The sequence below is a fragment of the Miniopterus natalensis genome, chromosome 1, assembly GCF_054644295.1.
Source record: "Miniopterus natalensis isolate mMinNat1 chromosome 1, mMinNat1.hap1, whole genome shotgun sequence".
NCBI classification, from domain to species: Eukaryota; Metazoa; Chordata; class Mammalia; order Chiroptera; family Miniopteridae; genus Miniopterus; species Miniopterus natalensis.
Window position 1 is genome coordinate 174275061 of NC_142081.1, and position 18045 is coordinate 174293105.

At 35.5% G+C, this 18045-nt stretch overlaps 1 protein-coding gene and 1 non-coding gene across 5 annotated transcripts in view; one reads left to right on the forward strand and one right to left on the reverse strand.

Annotated features, from left to right (window-relative positions):
- FRYL (FRY like transcription coactivator) overlaps nt 1–18045 on the forward strand; it is a 231489-nt gene that overhangs the window by 60123 nt on the left and 153321 nt on the right. For 2 of the 4 annotated variants that reach the window (XM_016206950.2, XM_016206959.2), the window contains exon 2: nt 1021–1149. The exons of 1 other annotated variant lie outside the window; for it this stretch is intronic. Coding sequence is in view for 1 of the 3 variants with exons in the window: in XM_087827575.1 (XP_087683701.1) it covers nt 3830–4031 (202 nt within the window). In the remaining 2 variants the exon portion in view is untranslated. Of the gene's footprint in view, nt 1–1020; nt 1150–2958; nt 4032–18045 lie in introns of those variants that run through there. One more of the 4 variants, XM_087827575.1, reaches the window with a different exon arrangement.
- Nucleotides 15702–15808, reverse strand: LOC148094503 (U6 spliceosomal RNA). Its single transcript, XR_015713696.1, has one exon. It is a non-coding gene; the product is annotated as a U6 spliceosomal RNA (small nuclear RNA).

Genomic DNA, 18045 nt, shown 5'->3' on the forward strand with positions numbered 1-18045 from the left:
AAATGAAGTTAATTTGAGTTTCAATGCGAGTTTTAAAATGTGGTCTATTTAAGTGGAAAAATGCCAAGACCTTTAATGGTAATAAAAACATGGAATGTGCACAAAAACATGTGTGAGTCCTTATATGGTAAAAGGATAATTCCCTGTGATCATTTCATTCTTAGTAATCATCAAATTATTGCAGCTATGGTACAGTAGTTCATAATCCATGACCTCCTTATGGTTATTATAACTGCACTTTGAAAAATATGTATCTCAAACATTTTCTGTAGATGGGATAAATATTATGCCCAGGGGCTACATGAACTGTATTTGCAAATCTGTTTATTTTAGTGAGTAAAATAAAAATATTAAATGTATTACTGAATAAGGTTTTGATGTATTAGTTTAATCATTGTCTAGTAAAAGCATTACTTGTCACTGCAAAGAGAAGAAAGGAAGGGGGGGACTATAAATTAAAAGGGATTTAAAGGACACCGTAACAATTGTCTATATGGATTTTGTTTAGATCTAGATTAGAACAAATGTTTAAAAACCACTTATGAGACAGTTGGGGAATTTTGAGCATTGATTGGTAGTTGATGTTATAAAGAAATTATTATTCACTTGTTATAGATATTATAATGATATTGGATTATGTTTTAAAAGCAAATCTTTGTCTTAGATGCATACAGAATTATTTACAGATGAAGTTGTAAAATGTCTGGAATTTGATTCATAATAACCCAGAGTGGTGGGATAGAGGTTGGGGGTAGGTGGGGATATAAATGAAACATGATTTGCCATGAGTTAATAATGGTAGGTTCATTATACTATTCTCAATTTTGCATTATTTTGAAATTTTTCAAAATAAAAATTCAGTGATGGTGTAACGCATCACTGTTGAAAGAGGATAACTGCAGCGCTAGGCGACATTGCTGTGTAATGTATTCAGAAGTAAGGATAGATATGAGCAACACGCAGAGGTACTTATTATAAGCATATCTGATCTATAAATCTTGTATTTTGTTTTTTCTTCAGAGCTGAAGCCATTTATTTGCATCTTGGATGATTAACATCTAAATGCTTAATTCTCAAAACTGCTCAAGAGTCCCACAGTCAGGATTAGATGATCCAAGTTACCAAGAAATTACTGCCTTGAGTTCTACGGTAAGATTATAATAAATATTCTAAAGGCTAAATAGTGACTACGAGATTTAAAACGCAGTGTAAATGCTGTATATGAGCTACTACCTTCTATTATAATTTCTTAATCCTGTAACTATATTATAGCTGGATTTCAAAGTTGTGATAATCAACCCATTATCTTAGAAATATCAACATGCAAACAAGGCTTTAGGGCATTTCCTCCTTGTAGATTCAGCTAGTAATGGATACAGTTTTGTCACCGGAATACCATGCTTTCTCCTTGCTGTATGTCTCAGGGTGGATCCTCCGAAAGTTGATCCTGAAAAGGAGTTTGGCTTCCAGGGTTTATTATTAGGGCTCAGCATCTGTTAAGAGAGGTAGTGTAGGAGCAGGTTTGGCAGAGGAAATTGAACTGCAGGGCAGGCTCAGCAAAGCCTTGGCCAACCCTGCAGGGAGTCTTGTCTTGAGAGTTTCTTTCCCTTCACGAGTAGAAGGTTCTTGGGGAGAGAGACATATCCTCAATGCCGTAGCGTCTTGCACAGGCCATGATAGAAGCTGCTCAGCAAATATTTGTCGAATGAAGGAAATCTGAGAAAAATCTTGTGGTTCCTTCAGTGACACCTAACCCTTGCCTTCGTTTTCCCAGTAGAAAGTGCAGTTTAGCACAGTGAGGTTAATAGTGACCCAGGTGGTCCTTGTATATCATGAACAGGCATGAAGGTAACTTGCCCTCTGCAATCAGCATTATGTTTCTGGGCTTCATAGATAAGGGAGACCTGCAGAGGGGCCTGAAGAAAGCCACAAACATAAGTGTTAAAGGACATGAGATTACATCCATAAAGAGGAAAAAAGAAACCCTAGAAGACACAGTGATACCTTCTAGGCTATTAAGGGATACAAATTACGGTTCCTAACTGGTTGTTCCTTCTGTGTGTAGGGAACACACTGATCAGATAGGAGTTATCCTTCATGTTCAAGGGTTAAGAGAAAATATCTTAGGAGTGTTTTTTAAAAGTCATTGTACCTGGTAAATACATTCCTGCTTTAAGGCAAGAAATTTAAGCCCTATACTCGACTTCCTTGTGTTTCCCTCCTTTTCACTATAGGATTCCCTGAGGCAGGATTTGCATTAATAAATCCTCTAACTTTTCTCTGAATCTTAATACTATATTAGTGCTTTACATATAGAGGACCTTCAATTAATACCTTTTAAATAGTGAAATAAAGAATAATCGACTTTAGCCCTGCTGGTATGGCTCAGTAGCTGAGCATCGACCTAGGATCCAGGAGATCACAGTTTGATTCCCGGTCAGGGCACGTGCCCGGGTCGAAGGCTCCATCCCCAGTGGGGGGCGTGCAGGAGGCAGCCGATCAGTGACTCTCTTTCATCATTGGTGTTTCTATCTCTGTCTCTCCCTCTCCCTTCCTCTCTTTGAAATCAGTAAATATATATATTTAAAAAAAAACAAAACTCAACTTTATAATTAATGTAGTAGAAAAGTGAGGATTAAAAACTCACTAATTCAGAACCAGAAATATGTTGTTTTTTCATTATAATTTTTCCTGAGATGTATATAAGCAGTTTTATGCTTCATCTTTTAAAAGATGTAAATCATTTCCTTCATGTTGAGAAAAATGAGATTGTGCTTGTGCTTCACTAAGTGAATGAGATTTGTTTTCTTGTTAAAACATATATCCTCAAAGTTATAATTTGATTACTTAGGAGTTTGCACCTTATCTGTTCTCTCTGGTTTTTCATTTCCTTCTTGCTCACTTAATATCCCCACCAGAGGGCAGGCGAAGGAAGGGAGAAAGAAGGTATTTCAGTTTGCAGTCTTACGTAGGCACCTTCCACTGCGGTATTTTGTCATGCTTCTGGATTATATTAGGCAATAGGATCAGCTACTTTAGCTATTTAAAAATAGTTAGTAGAATGCTCAGTTATTGGGAAATAAATTATGTACGGTTGATTGCTGGGTTTAATTAAATAATTATACTTTAAATATATATTTTTAGATCCATATATCATAAATTATCACTTATTATTACTATTTTTTGACAATTCATGCCAGGGTTTCCATTGCTACTATTGTTAATTGCAATTGATTGTGATGAGGACTGTTTTTGTTTTAAAAGAACATTGGAATGTTCATAATACAATACTGCTTTCATGGATCAAGTTCATACACACTCCTGTAGTCCTGTGAGACTTGATGTTCCTGAGGTCTGTTGGTGAATTTTTAGAATGATAAGAATAATCTTTTGAATACAAGTTTGTTTTACACTTCACCTGTAAGTTTATTTAAAAGGACAAAACACCTCAAACCAAAGTAAACTTGTCTTAACATTATCACAGTGTAAGTTTTCAAAGACTAAATGTTAAACTAGACAGATGCTAAACATTTTATGGCCTGAGTATTGCTGTTAACACCCATTGTAGATGAACAAGTATATGTACATATGAAGTGCCGTTTCAGGGTTGATAGCTCTTTGGTTTGTTATCAGTATGAACAGCAAATGTCCTAAAAATCAGCTTCAAAACAGCTGGCACTTGACCTACTGGTGTTTAAGCACCACCTAAACTCACATGACGTGTCTCTGCTCTTTGACATACATAGTGTACCTTATCCTCTCATCAAGGAAATTGGTATAGGCGCCTTTCAGTGTGCTCGTAGGTCTAGTAATGTAGAAGAACCTTATAATGGACTTTTTAAAAAGAGTTGTTCCTCCCATTCTTTCGAGAGATGTGGTTTTGGAAGCTAGAGATGATTTGCAGGAAGGTTCCCCGAGATTACTGAAGATGAAACGTCTTAGCTTGCTTTCATCAGAGAAGACTTTAGATGAGGAAGATGGAATCACTGTCTGTCATAGTAATTATGACAGACAGCACCATCAACAACTCGGTAAAGTAAAATGGGTTATTTAAAAAATGTTTTAGGAAAAAAATATTTTTACAAGTATGAATTCTAGTGAGCAAAAATCTTTGTTTTGACAGTCAAGTTTAAATATTATAAGTGTGTAATACAGTAAATATGTAGTTGGTCTAAATTTTTTTTACTATCAAATTTTTGCTTTGAGTTTATGTGGAGAAATATTGATGCTATAAACCAAGATAAAGCTATTACTGATGTCTACAATTTGATGATCTTTGGAGAATATGTTAGACTTATTGAAAAAATGTTATAACCCAAAGACTATGTAAATGAAAAAAGAAGATACTGAGTTTTATCTTTCACCATAGAAACCGTGTATATTTTGTTTTGAAAATATGCCCCATTCTTTTGTTCTAAGGATGGCAAATATTTGGGGTGAAATATAAAAAAAGTCACATCTTTCAGTCTCATCATGATTATTTTGTGTCACAGTACCTTTATTTCATATAATCCTGCAAAGTTAAATTTAGTGCCTTTTAAAGTTTGAGCAAATGATACTCATTCTGTTAGAAGAAAAATCAGTTTTGCATATAGTAAATAGCAAATATTAAAAGAAAGGAAACTCCTTTAGGAAGAAGATGGAAAAATGCTGTAAATTTTAAAATTTTTGACTAAAACACTTTAAAATATTCTATATGATTATAAATTTTTTTTGGGGGGGGGAATAAATAATTGCTCATATAAATTAATATAACATTTAGTAGAAAGAAGAGTTTCTGTAAACCCTCTGCAAGTTTGATATACCTATTTTCTATGCATATTTTAATAAGCACATATACATTTTTATTTGTAGAATTTAAAAGTGAGGTTTACTATCCAAACTGTTCTGATATGTGCTTTTTAATTTAATACGTCATAAACATCTTTCTGATTAATTTAAAATGAACTCCATTGTGTGGATGTAATATATTCAATCAGTCTCTTATTAATGAACATTTAGAATGACTTTTTTAGTTATTAAAAATAAATATCCATTTATATATCACATTATACCTTTGTATGATTGCTTCTTAATGTAAATGTCTATGTGCATTTAAAATTTTGATAGACAATGCTAACTTACCTCTAAAAAGCTTCTCAATTTAAACCCTCAGGGCAGAAGATGAGTGTCCCTGTTTACGTAAAAGAAAGGAGAAGGAGCTTTTAAGTTTTAAAAAGAAATATATATTGATATCCATAATGTATTGGTATTAGAAGTGGTTTTTTTTTAAATACCATTCACTCATTTGAATGGATGAAGTGGAAGTGAGGCCACTGAGGAGTTAGTACCTCTTAATTTCAGTTAAAACTGGATATCCTTCAGCACTTAGTTTTGTGTTCAATAGTGCATGTATGCATAAGTGAAAAAATGTGAATATATGTGCAGTTATTTAAGTTATTAAATACTTACTATACCTTTAACTTTCAGTCTTGAATTATTTTCTTTACCACAGCCTGTGTGGTTGGACTTGGTGTTTAAATGTAATATGCTATGCACATTAGTTTAATATGGCACCTTTTATTAAAAAAAAACAAAAAACTATCTTACACATTTTTGAGTATAGCATACATGTTATAAAATGTAATAATTGGATTCTGTAATTTATATTAATTTTCACATAAGTACTCAATTAATGATTAAGAATTTTCCATAGTATCTACCTTTTTACCAGTCACTTCAAAACAAAACAAAATCATGGAGTACTAAAGAATCTGTTGTGTGAAACTTCAGAGGCTTTGGGTTCTTTGTGGAATAATCTTGCCTGGTTCTCTCCAAAAATAAAATTTAACTTTAGGGAATGACTATTAAAATTAAGTTAAAGGACTTCTTTGGCAATTTCTGTAGAGATTTGGTTTTAATGATTCTGGGTCTTAAATTTCAGTTTGCTGATCAGAGTCTTTTTCTTGAATCTCAAGATTTGATACTAAAGTGATATTGTATGTAAAAAGAGAACCCACAGGGTTCGTTCCACTATAGACTGGTTACTTGCAACTCAGCATGAATGAATTTTACTTCCTGATTACTTGTGGTGCTGGGATAGAGATACAGTGGTTTAGTCAGAAGTCATGCAAATACAACTTGGTACAGTTCTTCTAAAGGGTGTTACAGTTTTGTTGAATTAATGAAAGGGGAAATCAAAATTATGAAGATATTTCATATCTGGAATGCAAAGAAGGAGCTACTCTTTTATAGAAACCGTTGTGTACTTTAGACAAATTGTTTCCAACTTCTTTAACTGTTAATTCAAAATTTAAAGTTATGTGGATTGATAAAGGATCAACTGGGAATACGTTAGTTTGCAATCTATAGAAATTTACTGTTACTTTTAACTCCAGAAGTATTTATAGATGCTTGTGGTTTCTTTAACAAAAATATGTGTAGAATTTTGAGGTATTTGCAAGGATTGATATTTTGAAAAACATTTTTCTTTGCTTCTGATAATTAAATTTTTTTTTTAACTTTCTCTAAATATTAAATAACTTAATAGTTTTAAATTTTATGGAAATTCTCAAGCAAGCCACTGGATTTATCAGAAATTCTCTATGTCTCTGTAGAATATATTAATTAACAAATACCTATTATACAACTGTTCAAATCCTCTGCCACCATTTCAGCTTCCACCAGGTTGAGTTGTGTGTTTACCAAGAGTTGGTTGTGTTTTAAACCAAACTGGTTTAGGCCCATTATACTTGTAATTGTGATCATATAATTTAATTAGATATTGCATAATTCAGTAAAGTACGAGACTGAAAAGAAAGAGCTGTTATGGTGTAAACAAAGTTGACTACTTGGATCAAACTCCATACAAGTGAATTCCTAAAAAAAAATTGCTTTTGAATTGCGTGTAGGCCATAGAAGTGTACGTGATTGGAGGATTTTGCCCCCAGATACCTTCAGTTTCCCTCTCCTCTTTGAAGAAATTGAAATTGGAAATCGTAGATGATGTACAAGGGTTGGGTTTTAGGCAAGAAAACAATTAGCAAATTCACCATAAGAGATAAGTACTTGGCACTACATTAAAAGGCTAGGGAATAAACTTGGATTTTATATTTTAAGTTAAAACCTTTAGTGGACTTATTGATTTCCTCCCCGCCCCCCATTTCTACGTTAATGAAGGTATTTGATTAACAGTGTGTAATTTGTAACAAAATTGTATGGTGTTGCAGTTTTGTTAAGAAGTAAGTCATTTGCTCTTCCTGCGTCTTAAGAAGAAGGAATCAAGGCTCATGTATTTGTTACGTAACCTCATTCATAAGCTGCTTAAGTCTTCGTACTTTTGTGTGGAATCATGGTCATGTGATCAATGACTGATTTCACTGATAGATATTAGTAGACTTGGCACAAAGAATATCTAGCCTCAGACACAAAAGTTGTTGGAGAGAAGATGCCCTTCACTGATTACCACAGTGTTGTCTGACCTTTGAAGAACAGTGAACGTTAGCATGGTCATGAGCCATACCCTGAGAATCAGGCCGTGTGTTTCCACCGGCTTCCGTTGTGACAGCTGCAAAGACATACTTGTATCTTCAGGATTGGGTTATTTTTATTTTCATGGAATCAACCTTAATTTTGTTGTGCACCCTGCTTGGAGTCCAGAGTAAGTGAGTGTAAATGAAAGATTTATTATTATAATTCACCAAGACCAGAGATAATGATATATTGAACAGAACTAAGTATACAGGGTGGGGCAAAAGTAGGCTTACAGTTGAGAGTACATGAAACACAGTGTTTATTCTTGTATTATTATTTATTAATTATTGTATTATTTTCTATATGAACAACTGTCTACCTACTTTTGCCCCACTCTGTATATCAACATTAAGGATGAAAGAAATTTCTGAGCACCCTCTGTATTCTGGGCACTATTTTCTTGTTTTGTTTTATCAGTAACTGAAATGGTATAATTTGCACCTATTGAGTGCATTCCAATCTCCTTTACCCCCTCAAGTAGAATATAAGGTGACCATGGACTTGGCTCTGTCTACTGATGTGTTCCAGGCCTTAGAACAGAATAGTTGCTCAGTGAGTATTGGTTGAATGAGCAAATGTTATCTAAGTTGTCTTGAAAACTGAGTGAGATAAGTTTTTATACAAAGTTTTAAAAGTTCAGAGAGGCTTTCACCAAATTATTTGAGGTTTGGGGCTACTAAGTGGCTACTAATCATGCCATTGTTTTAAAGTCAGGCATTTGCTCTTTCTACTACATCTCATTGCAGTGCTGATGTTTTTGAATCTCCATGTATAAATTTTATCTATCTATCATCATTTTTGTGAATCCTCACCTGAGGATATTTTTTCTATTGCTTTTTCATAGAGAGTAGAAGGGAGGAAGAGGGAGAATGACAGAAAGAGAGAAACATCGATGTGAGAGAGATACATCAACTGGTTGCCTCCCATATACACCCCGACCAGGGGCAGGGAGTGAACCTGCAACCCAGGTACATGCCCTTGACCGGGAATCAAACCTAAACAGTTTTTTTTTTAAAAAACCTAGTTGTATGTACCAAGGTCAGTTGTTCATTAAAGAACATACACCTTTTGGGGTGTTTTCATTTTAATAAGAGCTATATTTTCATAGACAACTTTAATTTCTATATATATTAAGCATTACTCTTTGAGACTCTGTTTCACTTTAATGAACAGTTGATAATTATTTTTATAACACTGGTTAGATAAGCTGATTAAGGGAATAGCTGTTTCACATGACTTTTACAAAAAACGTTTAAGAGATGCACATTGAGGTATCATTTCCATTTCATTACAGTGTTAATGACTCCATGGGTTATAAACATTTAATAGTACACTGGTATACCCCTCCTGAGACATTCAGGACAGCTCACTAGCCAGGACAACCCAAAATGTAGCACTTGTTAAAAATTCCAAAAGCCTTTTGGTTGAGCTTTAAAGTCTGCTGTCTACATTTGACTAGGAAAGAAAAGGGAGTGCTAATTGTTATTAAGATTTTTTAAGTAAGCGATCTTTTCAGTTTTGTTTTTTGCAGAACCATTGCCCTCAGTGGTTAGATTTTGCACTTCCAAAGAGCTCATTTTTTGTTTGCTACATTATGTATTGGGTAGAGGAATAGCAAAGCAGTCCAGTTTCTTTTCAGAAGGGAATGAGATGGATAAGGAGTTATTTGAGTCTTCATCAAAGACTGAATTATTATTATTTTTTTAAAGACTGGATTATTAATAGAGAGTTTAGAGAGGGTCCTGGGAGAACATGTAGGTTTTTCTCCTGACACTTCAAATGCGTGTAGTGATTACAGACCAAAGGAGATGGAAAATCATTTGGAATTCAAATGTGATAAATAAAAGGTTGTTAGGCAGGGCGATGCCCTAGAAGAACCTGAGCTCCAAATAATAATCAGTCTGCTAGGGAATTTCTGGCCTGACCCAAATGATACCTTGTACCATGTATGAAGGGGTTTAATAATTCTCCTTGCTTATACAAATGAGATTTGGAAGTGTTGGACTTTCCAAATGTCATCAAATCACAGAGGTTTTCTTACATAAGAGGGCCTTTAGAGTATTTTTCAGGCTGTTATTATTGAGGATGTAGGAGGAGCCCTGTTGGGTTGTTATATACATGCCTTCTCAGAATCTGTGGGAATTCTCATGATAGAGGAGAGATACTGGGAAGACCTAGGCGTGATGGGAGGCAGTGAAGTATTGAGGAAGGAATGTTGTGGGCCTTTGATCGAGACTGAGCTGAGCTCTGCCAGTAACTAGTTGTGTGTCCTTGAACAGGCTACTTAATCTCTCCAGACCAGTTGACCTCACCTATGAATGGTATCTCCTTTGTAGCATTCTTTTTAAGATTATTAAAATATGGCTGCAAAATTGACACATAGTTTAATACTTGGGTGTCTGTTGTTTGCAAAACCTTTTGGAATTTTGACTTGGATGTAGATGAATCAAATTTAACTAGAATTTATCCTTGGAGCATTGTATCATAGAAAATATTCTAGGAATCTGGGTCTAGGTCTTCTATTGTGCATAATTCAAAAAAGTTTTAGCAAATGATTTAGAGCTACGTAAGAGTCCACGGGAACTTGAATTCTACCACCTTTTCCTGTGCTTCCTTCTTTGTCCACACTGTTTGCTCTTCCAGATAAACGACTGCCAAATGATTGTGAGATTCAGATACAAAGGTTTTTAGAAGTTAGTACAGCAGTTATTACTTTAGTAATTTCCCTTGGCTATTTTTAAAGTTAGCCTAACACTTCTTAAGAAGAAACATTTTAGACTCTCTCCTAAAGTTACATGGATATATATTTTTAAAAATTGGGGCAGTTAAGTATGGCTCGAGTTAGGGTCAGGATGATTACTTTGACATTTGAAAAGGACTTGCAAGAAACTAATTGAAATAAAGATGCATCTGTCTCTCTTTTTAAGAGGCGTGGAATAGCTTTCTTTCTATCCCACTTACTCTGCTGTTTCCTAATCACAGGACTGATATTTATCCAGTATGTGCTAGTATCCTGATGCTGGTTGTTAAAAGATTAGAATTCCCCCTATCAGTTGGTATTTAGCTACTGCTCCCTCTCCTCCCACAAGCGCTCCTGCTGCTTCAGTCCTTCTGCCCCTACCCCATGATCCTTTTGAACCACCCTGGTTTCATCATCTAAAGGGTGAATCCTAAGCACACCGGGACCCCCAGGACCTCCACTCTGAGGCGGGGCATGTTCTAATTTTTAGTGACCATACCTTTCTGGTGACTATTTCGATAATTACCCCTGTTATTCTCACTTAAGAAGCAAAAGGAAGGAAGCAACTATTTATCTAAGATAAAATAGTTGGGAAAAGGGGGATAGCCCTGGCCAGTTTGGCTCAGTGGTTGGAGCGTTGGCCAGCAGATTGAAGGGTCCCGGGTTCCATTCCGGCCAAGGGCACTTACCTCGGTTGCAGGCTCCGCCCCATCGGGCGAGAGCAGGAGGCAGCCAGTCGATGTGTTTCCTTCACGTTGATGTCCCTCTCCCCCTTCCACTCTCTCTGAGAAGCAATGGGAAATACCCTCGGGTGAGGGTTCCAAAAGAAAACAAGAAAGGGGGATAAGAAAAATACACAACTAAATTTTAGTCACAACATACTGAAATAATGAAAGTGTAAAAAGATGAATAACAGGATAAAATAATATCTATGTTGGAAGATGCTAAAGAAAATTATAGAGGCGAGGGTGGAAAACATGGTAAAATAGGTTAAGATGACTAAAGCTAAGTGTACATTAACATGTAACTAAAGGAATATCCGAGAAAGGTTAAACAAAAATGTGCTATAAAAGAAATTCAGGAAGCAACATACAGTCCAAAAGTTAATTCCACCCATGTACAAATAGTGGCCTTTGGGTTGAGGCAACTATAGATAGTTACCCGCTGCAGTGCTGGTGACTCCCTGGAACTGGAACTGTGCAGGGGGCAGGGGTCTCTGTGTGACTGTTCGTGGGTTTGAATAGTTTGTCTCCCCCCAGCCTCAGTTCATTATTCCCTTGTCAGGACTCTGACTCAGTCTACAAGCTTCTCCTATTCCATTTAATAGAAAAGTGTTGTTTCTTTCACCAGAGAGTGAGTTCTTTGTGAACTGAGTTGGTCTTATTTATGTGGATCTCCCCAGAGCCCAAGCCCAATGGCAGGCACTTAGTGAGCAGTTAGTAAATGTTTGTTGGATGTTAGAGTTCTGTGTCATTTGGTTCTTGTCCTTTATATGCCAGAACAAGTTTTTACTTGTTACTGAGAGCTGCTGTCAGTTGCCATATTTAGCCCACTGACTTTTCCTTCATAACCATCTAGCACATTGCCCAGTGGGCAGTGGTTCCTGAGGCAAAACCAGCCTCCCATTTGTTACAAATGAAAAAAGGAAAAAACAACCCGCAAGTTGATCAAACGATGATCTAGAAGAGAGGTTGGCAAACATTTTCTGTAAAGGGCCAGATAGTAAATATTTTAGGCTTTACATGCCACGAGTCTCTGTCACAGCTACTCAGCTCTGACTTCGTAGAGCAAAAAGAGCCTAGATGATACTTGAATGTATGTGTGGCCTTGGCCCAGCACAGCTCTGTTTACAAAAGCAGGCGATGAGCCAGATTTGGCCCGAGGGCCAAAGTGTTCCAACCACTAAGTTAGAATATGGAGAATATTGCTAACATCAGAGAGCTACACGCATGTAACTTAACCTGGGAAATAAGGAATGGGAGTTTTGAAGAAGGGGTCCAATATTATTCTTACTTGTATTTTCTATAACCCTTGGAATAGTGTTTTATCTGTAGTGGGTGTTCAATAAATATTTATTGATTTGACTTGGGATCCAACTATGTCACTTATCCTCTATGGGCTTCAGTCATCTCATCTAAAGTTAAGGGATTGTGTTATGTGATATTTAATGTATCTCCATTTTTAAAAATCTGTAGTTCTGTGACTGTAGAAGGCCAGATGGTTTGTTCTTTAAAGATAATTGTTGGCTTATCACATTCTCTTTATGCCCTTAATATCCTGATGTGGAATTCTGAGATGGTTGCTTTTATGAATCCTGTTTATACAGCTTTCCTCGCTGGAGCTCATTGTCCACTTGGCTATACCTATACCTTCCCCCCATCTTTATCACCCCATCCTTCCAATTTATTAAGCCTACTCATTTTTTATTTATTTAAAAGAATGAATTAGCTATAAAGGTAACCTAGACAATCAGGTGATTCTTTGTAGGAAGATGGCAATCAAGATGAGGATCAGTCTGTCTGTCTTTTGGAATTAATTACATTTTTCTGAAGTCTGTCAGTAAAGCAGACATTCCATCATTGCTTTATTCATTTAAACTATTAAAGATAAACAGTAATCTAAAATAACTGTAAATATTAGAGATGTGAATTTTTATCACCTTACCTAAGTTCTAAAGTCTTCTTTCACTTAAACTTTTGATAGATTTCTCTGTTTCTAAAGAGTGATTTAAGATTAGGTAAGCTGTCTGATTACTTCTTAGACTGCTCTCAAGAAGTATAAGCTGGTATATATTTCTAGTCTACAGAATGGAGAAACTTCAGAAAACTCTAGAAAGTTCTTACAAGGAATACAGAAAATTTCTCTTCATTATTTCTTAGGCCCCTGAAGTTTCCTACTCTCTGTTTTTAAGTAAGTATAGATGTGTGTTAAAAATGACATAAGCAAGATAGTATTTTTAGAAATGTAATTTAAAATAGCTCTTCTTAAACTTTAATGGGCTTAACAATAACCTCGGGGATCTTACCAAAAAAAAAAAAAAAAAAAAAGTGGGTTCTGATTTACTAGGTTTAGAGTGGGACTTTAAAGAACATTAAGGTTATGAAAGTAGGTTCTTCCAAATTACTTTTCATACAGTACATTATGATTATGTTTAGCTATGCATAAACATTTTTCTGTGGTGTAGTCTGGCCCGTTTAATTCTACTGGACAGTCTTTTCATCTTCTCTTCCTAACACTGCTGGCACTCTCCTTGCGAAGTGTGATTTTTGTCTTTACATTTAGTTGCCTGTGCAGTCTGACATTTCCTTTTCTTTTTTGATTTAGACTCTTCCTCTTATACTTTATTACAGCTTTGCTGACTCTTTTGTTTTAAAACTTTTAAGAATGTTATCAAAGGTGGCTCTAACAATAAAAACCTCCAGTTGATGGAAAACGTACTGTGCTACTGACAATGTAGAAAAAATTCAGAAAGGCAAGTGTTGGCAGGAAATAGTGGGCCTTCACCTTGTGGTGGCTGCTTCATAGATAAGCTGACTGTAAGTCCTCATAGACCCTGGACAGTTCACAGTTTACATCTCTGTACTGGCGAGTTAATAGTTCCTATTTTCATGCTCAAAAACGTCCTGCTTTGGACAACATACTTTATGTTCATCCTGTTCATGTTTCATAGAATTTTACCTATAATTTCCCAGTAATGCACTTTCCCCTTTCTTCCTAATACATCTGTATAATGTATATTGACAGTGAAAGTACCTTAGTATTAACAATCTGGGTTCTTTGCAGGTGATGAATATACATTTGTGTGTTGTAAAAATACAAGTCTAATAACTAGTAGCCTTTTGAATAGAAAAATTTAAATCTGGATTTGTTTTTTTTAGCAGTAGCTTCAAAAATTATTTCACAATTAAACAATTTCTGGAATCTCAATCAATGTAAGTATATTCAGAAACAGAGTATATATATATTTTCATTCAAGAAATAAGTGTCATAGTACTGGGCCAAGTGATATCAGATTGGTATGGCTTGTTAGGGCAAAGAAGGAAGTATGATTACAGGGTGTGGACTGCTTCATTTTAAAGCACAGGAAGCAATTTTTATTTTATGTGTGAAATATATAAAAAGAACTTAAACCAAAAACTAGGAATAATTGGGCTATTAATAAATACCCTATGTCAGGAAGATAACAGTAATTGTACCTTACGGCGTATAGAAATAATAGAATTGCTGCATAGGTAACCACTCCTACAATATAGAGCTTAGTTAAAATGCTTCTCTATTGTTTTATGTTGCTAATTTGTGAATATATTGGTGCATTGGTCCAATCTGTGACATTTGTATGAAACTTACCCTTTTGTAGCTATTACCATTCATTCAGGAACTTGATATGTACTTCTGGAATAAGCAGTTAATTTGAACATGACCTGAAACCTTCCTATCCAGAAGCCTAGGTGGAATTCTGGCTCAGGTGTTTCAGGAGCAGATTCCCCTCATTGCTCACTTGTTTATTTCATGTGTTCTTTCACCGTGCTGGATTTGAATTAGTGTCTCTTTTTTGTTGTTTTATTTCTCTTTAGTGCAGCCGAAGCCATTAATTTGTGGTTATTGTTGGCTAGTAAGTACTTGAAAATAAGGAATTCAGTTTTCCCCTCATCGACAGAGAAGACAGCTGGAAGCCTGTGGGCTTGGCTGGCTGTCCCCGTGGCCTCCCCTCATCTCTGGATCTGGCACCCTCCTGTACTGTACACCCAGCACTCTTTCCTGTGTGGCCTAGATATTTTTAGTACCACCGTCCATGCAATCACCTAAGCCTAAGGGTCACTTTTGAGTATTTCAGCTTTACTTTTTTTACCCTATCCTATCAGCCACCAAATCAAGAAGTATGTATTACACCCTGGCTGGGTGGCTCAGTTGGTTGGAGCCTCGTCCTATACACCAAAAGGTTGTGGATTCTGTTCCCTGTCAGGGCACATACCTAGCTTGCCAGTTCGATCCCCGGTCAGGGGGCGCGTGGGAGGCAACTGGTCAATGTTTCTCTCTCTCTCTCCCTCTAAAAAAAAATCAATAAAAACATATCCTAGGGTGAGGATTACAAAAAAAAAGTGTGTATTAGGAAAAATTGGAATCTGTCTCTTCCCATCCATCCTTATTGCCTTTTCCCAAATTATTCTAAGTATATTTTTCACTTTTAAAGTTATTTCTCACCTTAGCAGTTTAAATACCCACTGACTTCTGTTGTGTTCTCAAGTCCATTCTTTACCTAATTAATCAAGTTCCTGCTCAAAACTCTTCTATAGAATGTGATTATCAACTTCAGTATTTCTTGGAGCCCTACGGGTATTTCAGGGGTTCTTTGCGAATCTCCTCAGGCAAGTGGAAGGACCAGGTGGGTAGGAGTCTGATGCTCTAACCCTGGTCAGCCAGAGTTTGATTTTAATTAACTTTCCTTTTTAATTTTTTTTAACACTTCTCGAATTTGCATGTCATCCTTGTGCAGGGGCTGTGCTAATCTTCTCTGTAATGTTTAAATTTTAGTATATGTGCTGCCGAAGCAAGCACAGTCTTTTCCTTTTTGAGGTTAAGCATAAAGATTAATTCTTCTGAAGGAGGTCCACTGCTGAAAAATTTTCATATTTGATGTTTTTCCCTCAGAGTGGCCATCCCTGATCGGCTTATATCAGTAGGGCCTTGTCAGGTTTTCTCTATCATTATACCTCCTTTATTACCTTCACAACACTTAATCACAACTTGTAATTTTATTTTTGCATGTATGTATGTGGGGGCACACATACCCACACCCATACTTTTTATCTCCACCATTGGATCCTAACTCTCACAAGGACACAAAGATCAGTTTCAGCCACTAAATTATCCTTCAGTACCTGTCATGGCGTTCTGCACGGTTTAGACCATTTATATTTAATGTAATTGGTGACATGATTGGGTTTAAATCCATATTGCTATTGTTTCCTATTGTCCCATCTGTTGTATTTTCTTTTTCCCTTCTTTCTTTGCCTTCTTGTATATATTTTTAGTATTCTAACTTATCCTACTATTGGCTTATTATGTTCTCTTTTTAAAACTAGTTCTTTGGAGTTTACCAAAGTAAATTTCAACTTATCATCATTTACTTTTAAATAGCATATCATTTTACATATAATATAAGAACCCGAAATCTTATACTTCTTTCTCCCCTCCATCCTTTGTGCTATTGTAATCAAATGTTTTATTTCTATGTATGTTATAAACCTGGCAGTATGTTGCTAACCACTTTTGCTTTAAGCAGTCAGTTAACTTAAAAATTTTAAATGAGAAATAAAAGTAATTTTTTTACCTGCAGATTTGCCTTTTCTGGCACTTTTCATCATTTGTATGGATTCAGGTTTTCACCTTGTATACTTTTCTTTCTGCCTGAGAACTTTCTTTCATGTTTTTTGTATGTAGATCTGTTGGTGATAAATTCTTTCAGCTTTTGTCTGTCTTGGAAAAGTTTTTTGCTTCTAGACAAGATATCGTCACAGATACAGAATTATAAGTCACCAGTTTTATGCTTTTCAGTGATGTCATTCCAACTTCTGCCTTGTATAATTTCAGATGAAAAATTTGTGTTCATTTTTATCTTTGATCCTCTGTATGTAATGTCTTTTTTCTTTTTACTGCTTTTAAGATTTTCTTTTCCTCATTGGTTTTCAGCAATGTGATTATGGCATGCCTTGGTATGTGTTTTTTTGGTGCATGTATTCGTCCTTGAGGTTTGATGAGAGTTTTGGATTTGTGGATTTATAGTCTTCATAAGGTTTTTTAAAATTCTGATCATTACTTTTGATAGTGTTTTCTCTTTACTTCTCTGAGATTCCAGTTACACACATGTTAGATCATTTATGTTGTTTCAAAGCTCAGCAAGGCTTTCTGCATTTTTTTCACTGTTTTGTCATCTGTGCTTGACTTTGGAGAGTTACCATTTCCATTTCTCCAAGTTTACTAATCTTTTCTTCTATGGAATCTAATCTTCTTTTAGTCCCACCCAGTGAATTTATTTATTTTTTTTAGATATTGTGTATTTTATCTCTCAAAGTTCTATTTGAGTCTATTTTTATACTGTTTTCTCCTCGAGTTTATTTTTTCGTTGAAGTTCTTGAGCCTATATATAATAGCATTTGAAGAGCCCATATGCTTGATTCCATCATCTCTGTCATTTCTAGATCTGCTCAACTAACTAATTTTATGGGTCACATTTTTCCTGCTTCTTCACACATCTAATAATATGTAATTGGATGCTAGACATTGTAAATGTTGGATTTTGTTACATTCTTTTAAAAAAGTGTTGTTCTTTGTTCTGGAAGGCAGTTACTTGCTCATGCTTAATCTTTTGAGGTTTGCTTTTGATCTTTTGAAGCTATGTTAAGAAGGGTATAAAGTAACTGCTAGCCCATTAGTAAGGCATGACCCTTCTGAAGTATCTATAGAATGCCCTAGGTATTCAACTGTAATAGTTTCTTAGATTTTCCTTGTTTTTGATGACCTTGATAATGTTGAGGAATGTTGGTTGGGTATTTTTTTACACTGTTCAATTTGGGTTTATCGGGTGTTTTTTTCATGGTTAGACTGGGTTATAGGTTTTGGGAGAAAGAACACAGAGGTAAAATGCCATTTTCATCATGTCATGTGAAGCATGTGTATTCTCCACTTATCACTGATGAGTTTCACCTTGATCTCCTGGCTGAAGTAGTGTTTGTCAGGTTTCTCCACAGTAAAATTCCTCTTTCCTTCTGCTGTCTCTGTTGTACCTTTTGGAA